The sequence below is a fragment of the Girardinichthys multiradiatus genome, chromosome 6, assembly GCF_021462225.1.
Source record: "Girardinichthys multiradiatus isolate DD_20200921_A chromosome 6, DD_fGirMul_XY1, whole genome shotgun sequence".
NCBI classification, from domain to species: Eukaryota; Metazoa; Chordata; class Actinopteri; order Cyprinodontiformes; family Goodeidae; genus Girardinichthys; species Girardinichthys multiradiatus.
In genome coordinates, this window is record NC_061799.1 from 3,951,270 (window position 1) to 3,966,234 (window position 14,965).

The window sequence follows — 14,965 nt, forward strand, 5'->3', positions numbered from 1 at the left end:
GTAACAGCAATAAACAGTTGGATTAGTAGTGGAATCACGCAGGCTCCCTGTCGTTTCTTCTTACACCAGGGCCTGAAATTCACTTTTTAAAATAGGGTGGAATTCCCCCCCTACAAGCTTTGCAATGGTGGGATTTATACACTTTCGGGGGGATGTAACTTATGACCCTGACAAAATGCCCTACTCAGATTAATTGGCAGCTTTAATTTGTCACTTTCTCCTTTCTGAGTGGTCATCTTAGGTGGCTCTCTCGTCTCCACGCTCCACGTTCCCTCTTCAGCTTTATTCATCTCTTTCCCATCTCTTTAGACAGGAGATAAAGGAAGAAAAATATTTTAAGCATGGAAACTATCCATTCAACTGCTTTTGAGGTTAACTTTAGATCTTAACATTGTTTAGTTTTATCTCACATCGATACTATTCTAACTGTCCCTTTTTAATCTTCTTTACTTGTCATCATAGCTTCATCTGTGGCTGTCTCTTATCTTTTGTCTCCATGCTCTACTCTTTTCCTGTTTTTGTACTTCTGTCCGCATTTCTCTTCATTGTAACAACTTTGTTGAAATAAAATTTCTCTCATGACTTCTTGCTTAGCTGCTTCGGAGATTATCTGAACTATTTACATGTCTGTAATTTGTTTTATGTTCTTCCACTTTGAGTTGCATCTTTCATCCTTTTGGTGCCTCCTTCTAATCGGTCTCCATTCTCTCTTCTTTCCATGGGTTCTCTCTTTCCAGAAAAAACAAAATATTTCAAAAACCTAAGCTGCAGAAACAGACTTTGGTGACTTGGCATCATAACGTATCCAACTATATACATTGCTCCAACTTTTTTGTTCATCAGCTAAATCAGTGTAATGATTCTTTTTGGTGGCTCGTTCCTCCAGGCTCTGCTCGATCCTCTGTCCTCTCTGTTCTCTGTCTTCTCTGCTTCATCTCTTTGCATTTGATTATAGCTCTTTTAAAATCAAACTGCTCTTGGGGTGGACCAAGTTCTGAAATCATCATCAGATTGGTGAGGTTTGTGTTATTAAGTGAATTTCTGAATCTTGTTTTTATCCTGTTTTGTGTGCTGAATCCACGTTCGCAAGACACACTTGCAATTGGTATGACCAGCACTATCTTAATTAGCTTCTCCATTTCAGTAAATACACCATGTTTACTCAGGACAGCCTCTGCAAACTCTTGAAAGGAAAATAAGGCATAACGGTCACTGGAAACCATAATTTGCTTCAGCAATGCAAACTCGGACCGAGCATCCGCTGCATTTACATTACTTGAGAAGTGGGCCAGTAGGTTGTCAAGTTTATCTGCACCATAGTGAGAAAAATTCTCAGACTGTTTTGCCACGATGGCTTTTTTTGGCTCCAGAACTGTGAACCATGACAAAATATCCAGTGTGTCAGAGGGAAATCTGTCAATTTCTTTGTCATCAAAGGCTGGTTTTTGAGTGTGACAGTCAAAAACTTTGTCTCCTTTAAACTTGTTACCCTGTAAGACCTGAAGAATCCTGCTTCTGAAGGGCCAGGGTGGACTATTAGTTCTCCCAGTGCTGCTTTGGTACTTTCAACCATTGGCTGGGCTGTGGAAAAGTCCAGATCTTCTCTTTGAAAATGTTTTGAGAGAAGGACCACATGCATCAGTATATCCTTCATCATGTGACAAAGGGCCACAAAGTTAAATTGTCTGACAGCTATCAATAGACCTTTGGCTTTGTCAGCATCCTGAGCATCAGAGGAAGCCATGTGCTCCAGTACATCTCTCAGGGATTTCAATGATCTGCACACAACTGAAACAGCACTGTGAATTGACAACCACCTCACTGTATGTGGCTGAGTGAACTTCAGATGGGGTTCATCTAGCTGTTTCTGCAATTCATGCAGCTTGTTGCTTCAGACAGCAGAGTTACTGAAAAACACAAAAACTGATTACAGATCCTGCTGAAACTTCTTCACCTGTGGCACAGAGCTGGCTGCATCAGTGGCAGCAAGTGCAAGACGATGAGCTGTACAGCTCACCAAATCTGAGTTATATAATTCTCTTAGTTTTTTAACAACTCCTTGAGGACACCCTGTCATAACAGCTGCTCCATCAGTGCAAACTGCTGTAAGTTGTTTTCCATCTAGATTTTTCTCTGTCAACAGTTGTTTCACATCCTCAACAATAGTATCTGCTCTTCCATCAACTATTTCAGAATTCCTGAGCAGTTTTGTTTGAAGCTTGTTGTCTTCAATGTACCTGATGTAGGTAATTAGTCGTTTTGTATTGCTATGTCAGTAGATTCATCCAGTACTAATGAGAACACAGGACTTCTTCTTACAGCATTGTCAACATCTTCTACAAGTGTACTTGCAATGGCTTGGTGCATTTCTGACAATCCTTGTTCATTTATGTAACTACCATAGCTTGATGTTTCTGTGTTAAGCTTTTTAAAAATGGGACACTCCATGTTTTTCATAAATTTAACCAGATGACAAAATTTTGCTTTGGGTAATTCGTAAGCAGTTTTTAGAAGCCCCTTTGTTTCCTCGTCACACTGTGACTGCGCTTCTTCAATAGCTTTAGCCATCACGTTTTTTGCTGAATCTGCCTCGTGTTTTCTTTTCACTGCAGCAGTATGAGAAACGCCATCTGAGTGGCGGCGCAAAGTTGATGTTTTATAGCACCGGCTCGTAAAAGGCACAGCACCGTACATTTTACAAACAGAACAGTTCATTTCACCATTATTATGTTCAAGCCATGGGTATATTTTGAGCCAGTTAGCCTGAAACTTGTCTTTGGACGGCTTCATAAAGTTACCAGCGCTACCTGTATGAGAATCCAGAGGTTTTGGGTCACACCCGACATCACTGGCTTCAGCGCGGCCTCCATCCGTGAGTTTTTCTTGAGGTGTTTTTTTGGGAGCGGGTTCCCCTTCAGCTGATGTAACATTTGATTTGTGTTTTAACCAACGGTCCATGTTTAACCGCAACTTTACCTTAATCCTACAATTGTTGCAAGAGGGATAAAGCGAGAGCGGAGAGAGCTCGTATCCTGAGAGAAAGGGAGCGCGCCCGATTGGCGCACGCGCCAAGTGACGGTGGTGCAAACGTCCACGTCCTTACATTTCGCTGATTCCATGCGGGAATGTCCTGCATTATAAGACCTATATTTGCGGGAATCAAAAATGTAATGCGCAATACCCGCAATCCCGCTGCAAATTTCAGGCCCTGTACACTATTTAATGAATTGTCACAGAGTTTAAGTAGATAAGTCAACCTGCTACATAGAGTGGTACTTTACAGATGCTGAATATTATGTAGTTTCTACTGTATCCATGGGCACATTTTACAACTAAGTTCTTAAAAATTATTTGTCTTTTAATATCATAATATAGTGTTTATAAATACTTCTTCAATCACTTTTATGATCTGAGCGCTGCTGGCACCAATTACAGATCAGCTGGTTGGGATTGCAAGGCTATTTGTTTAAAATGGTGTTATTAAACTAAGATGGGATATTGGGGCATCTGTTTGCAGGGGTATTGAGATAAATCATATGATTTGTAGTCCACAAACGTTCTGCGTAAAAGAGGATGAGAGGCAATTTGTTGGTTTTGTTATTTTGGTTAGCATCACAGGTTCTTTTGTAGGACCAGTTAAGAACTGGCTGTACACCACTCCTGGATAACCAATCTCTGGAAGCACTTCTGTGAAACATCCTGTATATCCACACAAATGCAGCCGTGTGGTTTGCTGTGAGACTTGAGTGAAATTGGGAATAGAATTTAAATCATATATAAATATGTAAAATGCTGAGTTAGGTTGAAGGCTTGAATGCATGTTTTAGATTAAGATTCCTCAAATAAGTCATTTTCCAGAAATTCATAGTCAATGTCATGTGGGTTTAACTACAGGTGTTGGACAATGAAACTGAAACACCTGTCATTTTAGTGTGGGAGGTTTCATGGCTAAATGGGACCAGCCTGGTAGCCAGTCGTCATTGATTGCACATTGCACCAGTAAGAGCAGAGTGTGAAGGTTCAATTAGCAGGGTAAGAGCACAGTTTTGCTCAAAATATTGAAATGCACACAACATTATGGGTGACATACCAGAGTTCAAAAGAGGACCAATTGTTGGTGCACGTCTTGCTGGCGCATCTGTGACCAAGACAGCAAGTCTTTGTGATGTATCAAGAGCCACGGTATCCAGGGTAATATCAGCATACCACCAAGAAGGACGAACCACATCCAACAGGATTAACTGTGGACGCAAGAGGAAGCTGTCTGAAAGGGATGTTTGGGTGCTAACCCGGATTGTATCCAAAAAACATAAAACCACGGCTGCCCAAATCACGGCAGAATTAAATGTGCACCTCAACTCTCCTGTTTCTACCAGAACTATCTGTCGGGAGCTCCACATGGTCAATATACACGGCCGGGCTGCTATAGCCAAACCTTTGGTCACTCATGTCAATGCCAAACATTGGTTTCAATGGTGCAAGGAGCGCAAATCTTGGGCTGTGGACAATGTGAAACATGTATTGTTCTCTGATGAGTCCACCTTTACTGTTTTCCCCACATCCAGGAGAGTTATGGTGTGGAGAAGCCCAAAGAAGAGTACCACCCAGACTGTTGCATGCCCAGAGTGAAGCATGGGGGTGGATCAGTGATGGTTTGGGGTGCCATATCATGGCATTACCTTGGCCCAATACTTGTGCTAGATGGGCCCGTCACTGCCAAGGACTACCGAACCATTCTTGAGGACCATGTGCATCCAATGGTTCAAACATTGTATCCTGAAGGCGGTGCCGTGTATCAGGATGACAATGCACCAATACACACAGCAAGACTGGTGAAAGATTGGTTTGATGAACATGAAAGTGAAGTTGAACATCTCCCATGGCCTGCACAGTCACCAGATCTAAATATTATTGAGCCACTTTAGGGTGTTTTGGAGGAGCGAGTCAGGAAACGTTTTCCTCCACCAGTATCACGTAGTGACCTGGCCACTATCCTGCAAGAAGAATGGCTTAAAATCCCTCTGACCACTGTGCAGGACTTGTATATGTCATTCCCAAGACGAATTGACGCTGTATTGGCTGCAAAAGGAGGCCCTACACCATACTAATAAATTATTGTGGTCTAAAACCAGGTGTTTCAGTTTCATTGTCCAACACCTGTAGATGGGTTTCAGTGCTGTTCATGAAGATTCTGCAGATCCTTTAAAGATGATTCTGATTCTGAAACGATTCTCTTGCAGGAACCGATCAAGTCGCGGGCACCACAATTGCATCTAGAATATCGCTTTTACAAACAGCTGGGAAGTTCAGGTAAGCCATGTCTGTGCTTCTTGGTGGGTTTTCTTTTAGTTTTTAAGGCTAGACATATATTTCTTTACAGGATTAGTCTCTTTAAAGCATTCAATGCAGTGATTAATGTAACTGCATACATAGTATTGAGTAGGTCCCTTTTTTAACTGCTGAAGCAGCCCTGGCCTTTTAAAAGTGGACCTGAGAAGGTCTGCATTAAGCTTTCCATATCTTCAAGGACAAAATGTTCACGGGTTCATCAGGCTGGATGCCACAGTGAGACGATAATCAACATTTTTCACTTAATGTTATGTTAATCTGTTGTTTTCTTGCCCTGTTATATTAGTCTATAAACTCTGAGTATGTTAATATGTTGTATATTGTCAAAAAAAAAAGACCAACTTCTCTGAAATCTGTATTTTCTTTATTTTCTGTCTTTTCAATGCTGCTGAGGGTGTAGATTTGTCCCCCAAGTGCTGTGGGCCACCAGGGGGAGCCCTAATTAACCTTAACAAGCTGCACTAAGTCTTTACACATTTCTGGCAAATAGGATAGCGGCAAGTAAAACGGTCCTGCTTGAGCAGTAATGACACTACAGCATCTTAAAACCAGTGTGTCTATGTAAAATCTAATTATTGTGGTTGTACCTGAGAGTCAGATACAGTACAGGAGACGAATTGATTATAATTTTCTGGAAATATGTGTTTGGGTTCTGACCTTACAGAGGTGAAGTTAAAAACTTTAGATTTTTTATGTTTATCATGTTATTTTTGTAAAAAAAACAAACTTTCAATAAGCAATGATTAACTGCTTCAGTCCATCACTGCTGTGTTCTCTAGGTACACTGTATGTTTAATGTCATATGGAATAAGAGCAAAGTCAGAATTTTTGTCACATGCCAAACTTAAAACCTATTATGTTTTATTATCATTTATAAATTGTACTGAAAAATAATACAGAGTAGTGGTTGCATTTAAAAAAAAAAGCTTTACTAATCTGACCAAAAGCTGGACAGCTCCATGTTACGCCCCCCTTTCACTTTGCGGACATAAACTAGCGCTAAAAATGCCTTCAGCTCATCCACATTCATGTCCAAGGAGGAATCATCTCCTAAAACTTCAGCCACACTGCTGCCCTGAACGTGGATAAGCATTTCGGCATCCACCAAGCAGAGGAACGCGGTCTGGGCATCTTGGATCAGGCGCTCTGTCAACGCGTTCTGGCTCGGACGCCTCCCTCTACTTTCTTCCTCCCCTACCACTGTCCACACAGTCCCATCCTTTCCAATCTCCTCCTCCTTCCCAGGTGTGTGCTCGTCTTGCGATGAAACGCTGTAAAGCACAGAATAGATTGTTGTTACAGGGCTACTATATCTATGACTTAACTTATGGTTTATTTATTTTTCCATTATCAGTACCTTGTTTTTTAGTTTCTCTCCTGCCAGTGAGCTGGTTTGCTGGGTTTATAGCTGGGCACTGGGCACCAGGCTCGTCTCCTTGTCTCTGAACCTGCGCTGATTGTGGCACTGTTGCTATAGTTTATATATTATTAGTTTACTAATCTATAAACTATAGCCTAATATGATAAAATCGTTACATAGGCTAGGCTTCCTTGAAATAAGGCGCCACAATCTACTGCTAACGGGACGACTCGTGTTTTTGGGGAGTACGATGGAGGGCTTTAGCCTACTGCACAATTATAAAACCTTAAGTCATTTTGAAGTCTTCTGGTGATATTGATTTAGCGTGGAGCACAAAAAGCCTGTTTTAAATGCCACTGATTGTTTTTTGGTTTTTTTTGTCCCATCTTCCTCTGCTTGTCGTCCAGAGGGCGTACCTCAGGTGTTTTACTTTGGACCATGTGGTAAATATAATGCCATGGTTCTGGAGCTGCTTGGACCCAGCTTAGAAGACCTATTTGACCTCTGCGACAGGACTTTCTCCTTGAAAACAGTACTCATGATAGCCATACAGCTGGTAAGACATCAAAGCTGCTATTTAAAACTCAAACCTCAGAAAAGACTCGTAACTGATTGTTCTAAATGCTGCTGGTCCTGTTGTCTCCCTTAGATAACCCGTATGGAGTTTGTCCACACCAGAAGTCTCATCTATCGGGACGTGAAACCTGAGAACTTCCTGGTGGGTCGACCCGGCTCTAAACGGCAACACACCATTCACATCATAGACTTTGGCCTTGCAAAGGAATACATAGACCCTGAGACAAAGAAGCATATCCCATACAGAGAACACAAGAGTTTGACTGGAACTGCCAGATACATGAGTATCAATACCCATTTGGGGAAAGGTGAGTGTTTTTTATGGCTCCTCTATATACACACACAGTATGTGGTGATCACAAAAAGTACTGTATGTACCAGCAGTGATGCACACTAATAGAATTTAATCTTGAGCCCTGAAGATGAGACTAAAAGCAGAGGTTTTTACCTTACTGGAAGTCCCAGAACTAACACAATGATGGCCAAAGCACAAACCCTCCCACCTGCAGTGTTCACTTTAGATGACGAGAACAAAGTGAGACTGCTATTATTCAGGTTGTCTGCAAGAAAATTCTGCCTTTTTATTGTGACCCAATACTAACCTGATTTAAACAATAAAGTAAAACTCCAGCAAGGTTTTGCTAGGAACAAGATGAAAAGCAACCACCATTTTCCAGACTGGATATCTCAGTATATTCTTAGGAAATCTAGGTGCTTTAAGGAACAAATCTGTATTTTTCTTTCAGCTCCTTTATAGACGTTCTATAGAAATATTGACATATCAACTTTTAACAACATTTCAAAGCAAACCCCATTATTATCTGACCCATGAACCTAGCTGAAAACATATTTGTCAACAGCCAAACAGCTGATACCCATTCCCCATCCAAAGGTCTGAACAAATCAAAAAATACAAAAAAGTCAAACCCCCAGAAAAACGAAGCCTAAAATGAAAGGAAAATTAGGTTCTGCCTTAATGAAATCATTTTTTCTTATTCCAAGGAGAAAAATCTGTATTTTGGTAATATAATGTGCTTTTTATATTTAACTGATATGCTTTATCTTTAAATTGCATCATCACAACTTTAGTTTTTGTCCCCCCCTCAGTGGTTGAGGGGGACAAACCCTCTTTGGTTCTAGAGTTATCAATTAAAAATGGAACAAACTAATGTTCAGACAGGCGTTAATCTTCAGCTTTACACTAAACTCAATAAGCATCTGTCAGATCTTTCCTCCGATGTATTTCTATCATCTTAACTTCTGCTTACTCTTTTAGAGCAAAGCAGAAGAGATGACCTGGAAGCTTTAGGCCACATGTTCATGTACTTTCTGCGGGGCAGCCTGCCATGGCAGGGACTAAAGGTAAGAAAACAACCACTCATGTTGAAACATTTTGTCATTTATCCATGTGGAACCTTCCTCTGATTCATTTCCGCTTCCCCTCTCTTTTCTTTAGGCAGACACTCTGAAAGAACGTTATCAGAAAATAGGAGACACAAAGAGAGACACACCAATAGAGGTGCTTTGTGAAAATTTCCCAGGTTTGTATTCATAAATAAACCTGTATATTTATTGCAGAAAATTGGTCATTCAGTTCTTATTGCATCCACTGGCTGACTCTTTGTGTGGGAATTGCCCTTGTGTGAATGTAACAGAAGAGTTGGCCACCTACCTGCGATATGTGCGGCGGCTGGACTTTTTTGAGAAGCCAGACTATGACTATCTGAGGAAACTCTTCACAGACCTCTTCGACAGGAATGGATACATCTTTGATTATCAATATGACTGGACTGGAAAGCCACTGGTTAGTGAAAAGTTAGTTTTTGTGTCCTTTCCATGCCCCAGGTTGAGCTGATGTGATCTTGCAGGTTTAGGGTACAATCATTACTGAGTTCAGCTTTACAGGGATGCTGGGTTCTGGTTACCTAATTGGATTCAGCTAGAGAGTGCAGCCAAATATTGAAAGCATTCAGCAGCAACTTTCAATGTCAGCCAGTATGAAAATATTCTATGTTCTAAAAGATCATTTATGGTTAACAGATCTGTTTTTCTCCATCTGTGTGAGATTCAGAAAACTTCTCATACCTTTTAACTTTGAATTAGCGGAGTGGACCTGCTATTGGAAAGCAAAGGTTTTTGCATTGGGGGAAATCAAGATAAACAACATTCACTATTTCTTATGTTGTTTCTAGCTATCAGGAATCACCTGTAGTAATATGCAGGCTTCTGTTTACATAAAACAATCAGATGGACATGATCGTCTTTTTAAAGGGGTTCCAACTTCTGAAATTCTGTCCTGTGAACATTTAGATGAGTTTTGACAGATTTTGTGTTAGCTTTTCCAAGTGACCAGTCATTCATATCCATACAGTTTTAGAACAGCATTTTGTCCAGTATGAAATCTTCCCTTTGGCTAGTTGGACATATTCTTGCAAACAGCCAATGTTTTTTAACTACACTGTTCAAAAAACTTGAAGGAACACTTTAAAAATGCATCAGATCTCGGTTGGTTAGTAAAATCTTGCTGGATATCCATACTGATATCGAAAGGCTGTGTTAGGAACAAAAGAATGCTACATAATTTGATGAAAATGATCAACCCACAGATGGCTTCATTTGAAGTCACAGAGAAATTTAAACTGAAACTTATGCAGCAGGCTTGTCCAATTTGCTGAAATGTCATTGCAGCAACTCAACATGGTACTCAGTAGTTTGTATGGCCCACCACATGCTTGTATGTATGTCTGACAACGTCTGGGCATGCTCCTTATAAGATGACGGATGGTGTCCTGGGGTATCTCCTCCTAGATCCTAACCAGGGCACCTCTGAGCTCCTGGACAGTCTGAGGTGCAACCTCGTGACATCAGATGAACCTAAACATGATGTCCCAGAGATGTTCTATAGGATTTAGGTGAGAGGAGAGCGGAGGCCATTCAGTGGTATCAATGCCTTCATCCTCCAGGAACTGCCTGCATACTCTTGCCACATAAGGCCAGGGATTATCATGCACCAGGAGGAACCTAGGACCCACTGCACCATCGTCATTGGATCTACGGGTTTCATCCCGATTTCTAATAGCAGTCGGGGTGCCATCGTTTATCCTGTACAGGTCTGTGCGTCCCTCCGTGGATATGCCTCAGACCAACACTGAACCACCACCAAGCTGATCATGCAAGAAACTCTCGGTGGCCTCCATTTGCAAAACCATTCCTGTTTTTGGGATCATTTCATTGTTGTCCCTTTAATGCACCTGTTATTAATTTCATTAAAACCAACTGACACTGATAAAGAGCCCCCTCTACTACTGAACTGACCAGATCAATACTCCAGGTTTAACTAACTTGAGTATAATCACACTTTGATTAAAAAGTGAGAAAAAGAAAGTTTTCCTTTCATTTTTTGAGCAGTAAATTTTTTATTCACCGGTTCTCAGAAGAAGATGTACAGTAACAAACCTTTTTCCCCTCCTGCTTCTCCATCCCCACGTTATCCTGTGTGTTTAGCCCACTCCTATTGGACCGGTGACTACTGAAACCCAACTTCAGACAAGCAATCGTGAGAAAGCACCTCAGACCAAACACCAGGTACACACTCATGCAAACAAACATGGAACAGGGTTGGGTTGTGCACAGTCTCAGATACTTTGTTTAAATCTAAAAAAAAAACTTGAAACTTTTTCTCTGAGTTTTACAATACACACTGAGCTGCTCATACTGAACTGCTATGTGTCTCGTTTGCTTACTTCAAAGCCATTGATGGTTTCTTTAACTTTGTGCTTGATGATGCTTGGCATTATTTTTTTCCTTCCTCTTTCTAGCTTCCATTATTTGTTTATTTTTGGCGAGAATAACTTGCTTGACTTTCATGAGTAAGATTTTCAGATTCCACCAAGGTTTGCCGACCGAACCAAAGATCACTGAAATCCAACAAAACTTTCTTTTTTATCACCTTAATATTATGGGAAGGATCTCAGTCATACAGTTGGTATCATTACGTTTGTTCAGACTTTCTAGTGGCATAACAATCCAGGAAAGATTGCGACTGTTCAGCTCTCTTTTCTCAGTTTATGTGTAATTCTCTATTCACCACATGAACAAAAAAAAGCCTTGTAAAAGCACCCTAGTGTAGGGGCTAAATGCAGCAGCCTCCTCAGCAAGTTGTAAAGACAAAGGAAGCACAGACTTAGAGGATTCCTCTGTGTGGGTTCGTTTTGGGATTTATTCTTCCCATGTAGTGATTGATAAAACTGTGACTGTGTGCAGGCTCTGTGTGATATGTGTAGCTCATGGGCGAAGTGTCCACACCTCAGGTTGTCCCCACAATCACTGATGATGGTTGCTGGGATATCGAAGGAAGTTTTAATTCAAAGTCTGAGCATTTTAAAATCAAAGGAAATCACTGCTGGCTTTTGTGCCATAATGAGTGTGGTGATCACAGTCTGGTTTCACTTCACGATAGTAGAAGTGTGATGGAAATTAAATAATAATGTATCCAAATGCATCTAGTTGGACATTGTGACATTTCTGCTCTGATTTAGATCAACCTTTGTCCCTCTGATGCCCCATGAATCCAAATACAGCATGTCTCACCAGAACAGGTTTTAAACAGGCTGTTTTAAATATAACAGTATATGAGTTCAGTTAGTAGTAACAACCATCTATTACTCCATTTCCTGTACCCGTGGTCAATGGGCAATAAGAAGGGTACACCCTGGACATGTTGCCAGTCCATCACAATAATAGCAACAAGTTTGTTTTTTATGGTGGTCACCAACCCATCCTGGAAATAGGATGTATTTCTACGTGTCATTTTACTTCCACTGAAATAGTAATATAATGTAAAAGTAACAAAACAACCACTCCTTTGACAAATACACATTGCAGGTTTGCGACCTAAATGTATAACGTCTTAAAAGAACTTAATGGTTCTATTTTCCCAGCTCTTGCCAGAAGCTTAATTAAAACCTTTTTTATTTTAATTACTGAATATTTGTGAGTTTCCTCCCATCCTCATCTCCAGGTCTGAAAAACTTAATTGTGCTACAAATATCAGAGGGCTTAGAATGTCAAGTGCAGTTAACTGCAGTCATTGTAGTTTCCGTGGAGATGCCTTGATTTTAGCCGTTTTGTCTCTGGTATTTTTCACTATATTTTACAAAAATCGTCAAAGTTGTGATTTTATTTTGGTTTCTCCAAACCTTTCTCTGTTGACCACAGCTAGGCATTGAAGATTGTGACTGGTTAGGCTGGACTTGACCACTGTGCGCCAGGAAGAGAAAAAACAGAGAGAAAGCATAAAGTTAAAAGATGAAATAACATCAAATAACACAAAACTGGAGAGTAGTATTGGGATGTAGTGAAGAGAGTGAAAGTGGTCATTATGGCCTATAGCAGCATAACTACAGAGATAGCTCCGGATAACCTAAGCCACTCTAACTATAAGCTTTATCAAACAGGAAAGTTTTAAGCCTAGCCTTAAAAGTAGACAGGGTCTAAAGCTGGGAGCTGGTTCCACAGGAGAGGAGCCTGATAACTAAAGGATCTGCCTCCCATTCTACTTCTAGGAAACACCAGTAGACCTGCAGTCGGAGAACGAAGTGCTCTGTTAGGAATATATGGAACAATCAGATCTCTGATAGATGATGGAGCTAGATCATTAAGGGCTTTATATGTGAGAAGGAGAATTTTAAATTGTATTCTGGATTTAACAGGGAGCCAGTGAAGGGAAAGGAATCCTACAAACCTGTTTAATATGGGATTTAAATGACATGTCCTGGTCAAAAATAACACCAAGGTTTTTAACTCTATTACCAGTGGTCAATTTAATGCTGTCCACATTAATTGATTGAAAAAGAAACTACTTAGTTAAGGATTCTGGTCCAAAGATGACAACTTCTGTTTTGTCTGAATTTAGAAGCAAAAAATTCAAAGTCATCCAAGTTTTTATGTCTTCAAGACATGCTTGTAGTCTATCTAACTGGTTGGGTTAATCAAGATTTATGGATAAGTAAAGCTGAGTATCATCAGCATAACAGTGAAAATGTATCCTATGCTGCCTGATAATTTTACCTATTGGAAACATATATATATAGTAAAGAGCACTGAACCCTGTGGTACTCCACAATTAACCCTGGAGTTTAAAGATGATTTATCATTTACATGAACAAACTGGAATCTGTCAGACAAATAAGATTTAAACCAGCCTAGCGCTGCTCCCCTGATCCCTACAGCATATTGCAGCCTTTCTAAGAGAATATTGTGATCGACTGGATCAAATGCAGCACTGAGATCTAACAGGACAAGTACAGACACAAGTCCATTGTCTGAGATCATAAGAATATCATTAGTGACTTTCAGCAGAGCTGTTTCAGTGCTATGATGAGCTCTGAAACCTGATTGAAACTCTTCAAACCGGTCATTGCTGTGTAAATGCTCACACACTTGATTAGCAACCATTTTCTCAAGAATTTTAGATAAAAACTGAATATTCAGTATAGGTCTGTAAATTATTATCTCACCTTGATCAAGCGAAGATTTCTTAAGTAAAGTTTAATTACAAATACTTTAAAAGCCATTTACTAAAGATAGATTAATCATATCTAAAATGGGGCTAGTAATCGGAGGGAACACTTCCTTAAATAATTTGGTTGGGATTGGGTCTAACATACAAGTTGAAGGTTTAGAAAAATCTAATATTTTTGATAACTCAGGAAGCTCCACGGGATCAAAACAGTCCCAACACAGATCAGCTTCTACAGTTACCTCCTATGCTGTGTCATGAAGTAATCATGTTCAGGAGTGTGCCAGTGACTTTATTTTTAATGGTGTCAATTTTATTTAAAAAGAATCCCATAAAGTCATGACTGCTGAGAGCTAAGGGGATTGATGGCTGAACAGAGCTATGACTCTGTGTAAGTTTAGCAACTGTACTAAAGAGAAACCTAGGATAATTCTTGTTCTCTTCTATTAATGATGAGAAATAAGCTGTTCTAGCTTTGCGAAGTGTCTATTTATACTATTAGACTATTGGACTATTTTTGCAGATTTAGGAGTCCTCTAGGTGTGTAGAGCGCCATTTTCTCTCCAGTTTTCTAACATTGTGCTTTAAAGTACGCAGCTCTGAATTAAACAGGGGAGCCAGCCACCTACAAATAATTACCTTGGCTAATGCACCACACAATGATGAAGTAACACTATGAACAAGAGAATCAATTTGTGAAGGGGAAGAAACTAAATTATTGCCCTCATCTGTGTTTTTCTGTGATAATGGGGAAATTAAAAATGGAACAGATTGTTAATTAATCTGGTGATCTGACACAGGTTTCTTTTTCAGTAAGAATGAAAGTGTCCCTTAGATGATTCACATGCATTTTAAGCTCCTCAGCGCTCAGATCGGTGAGCACTTCCATCTACCAGTGACAAAAATAGGTTTTACAGTTTCCTTCCAACTGAGGTTGTTTCCATTCAGTTTCATCGCCTAGATTTGAACCATAATAGTTCAAACTTATTAAAAAACATCAGGTTTGATTCACCATGAATGAAATGACACTGAATTGTGTGATATTTAGTTTATTTCGGTGAGTTTTACTTTTCTGCAGTTTATCATTGTTGATTGAAAAAGTTTGCGTGGCCTCCGCACACTTTCACACAACGTTCATCTTCGTACATGCTGAGTTGTGC

The 14,965-nt window shown here is 40.1% G+C and overlaps 1 protein-coding gene across 5 annotated transcripts in view; it reads left to right on the forward strand.

Moving 5' to 3' along the window:
- The window catches only part of LOC124869941 (casein kinase I-like), a 45,602-nt gene that overhangs the window by 5,592 nt on the left and 25,045 nt on the right, over positions 1 to 14,965 (forward strand). For 3 of the 5 annotated variants that reach the window (XM_047368202.1, XM_047368205.1, XM_047368203.1), the window contains exons 3-9: positions 5,241 to 5,310; positions 7,117 to 7,265; positions 7,359 to 7,593; positions 8,562 to 8,647; positions 8,742 to 8,826; positions 8,941 to 9,089; positions 10,790 to 10,870. In XM_047368202.1, coding sequence (XP_047224158.1) covers positions 5,241 to 5,310; positions 7,117 to 7,265; positions 7,359 to 7,593; positions 8,562 to 8,647; positions 8,742 to 8,826; positions 8,941 to 9,089; positions 10,790 to 10,870 — 855 coding nt within the window. The remainder of the gene's footprint in view (positions 1 to 5,240; positions 5,311 to 7,116; positions 7,266 to 7,358; positions 7,594 to 8,561; positions 8,648 to 8,741; positions 8,827 to 8,940; positions 9,090 to 10,789; positions 10,871 to 14,965) is intronic. The other 2 variants (XM_047368204.1, XM_047368206.1) reach the window with 1 other exon arrangement.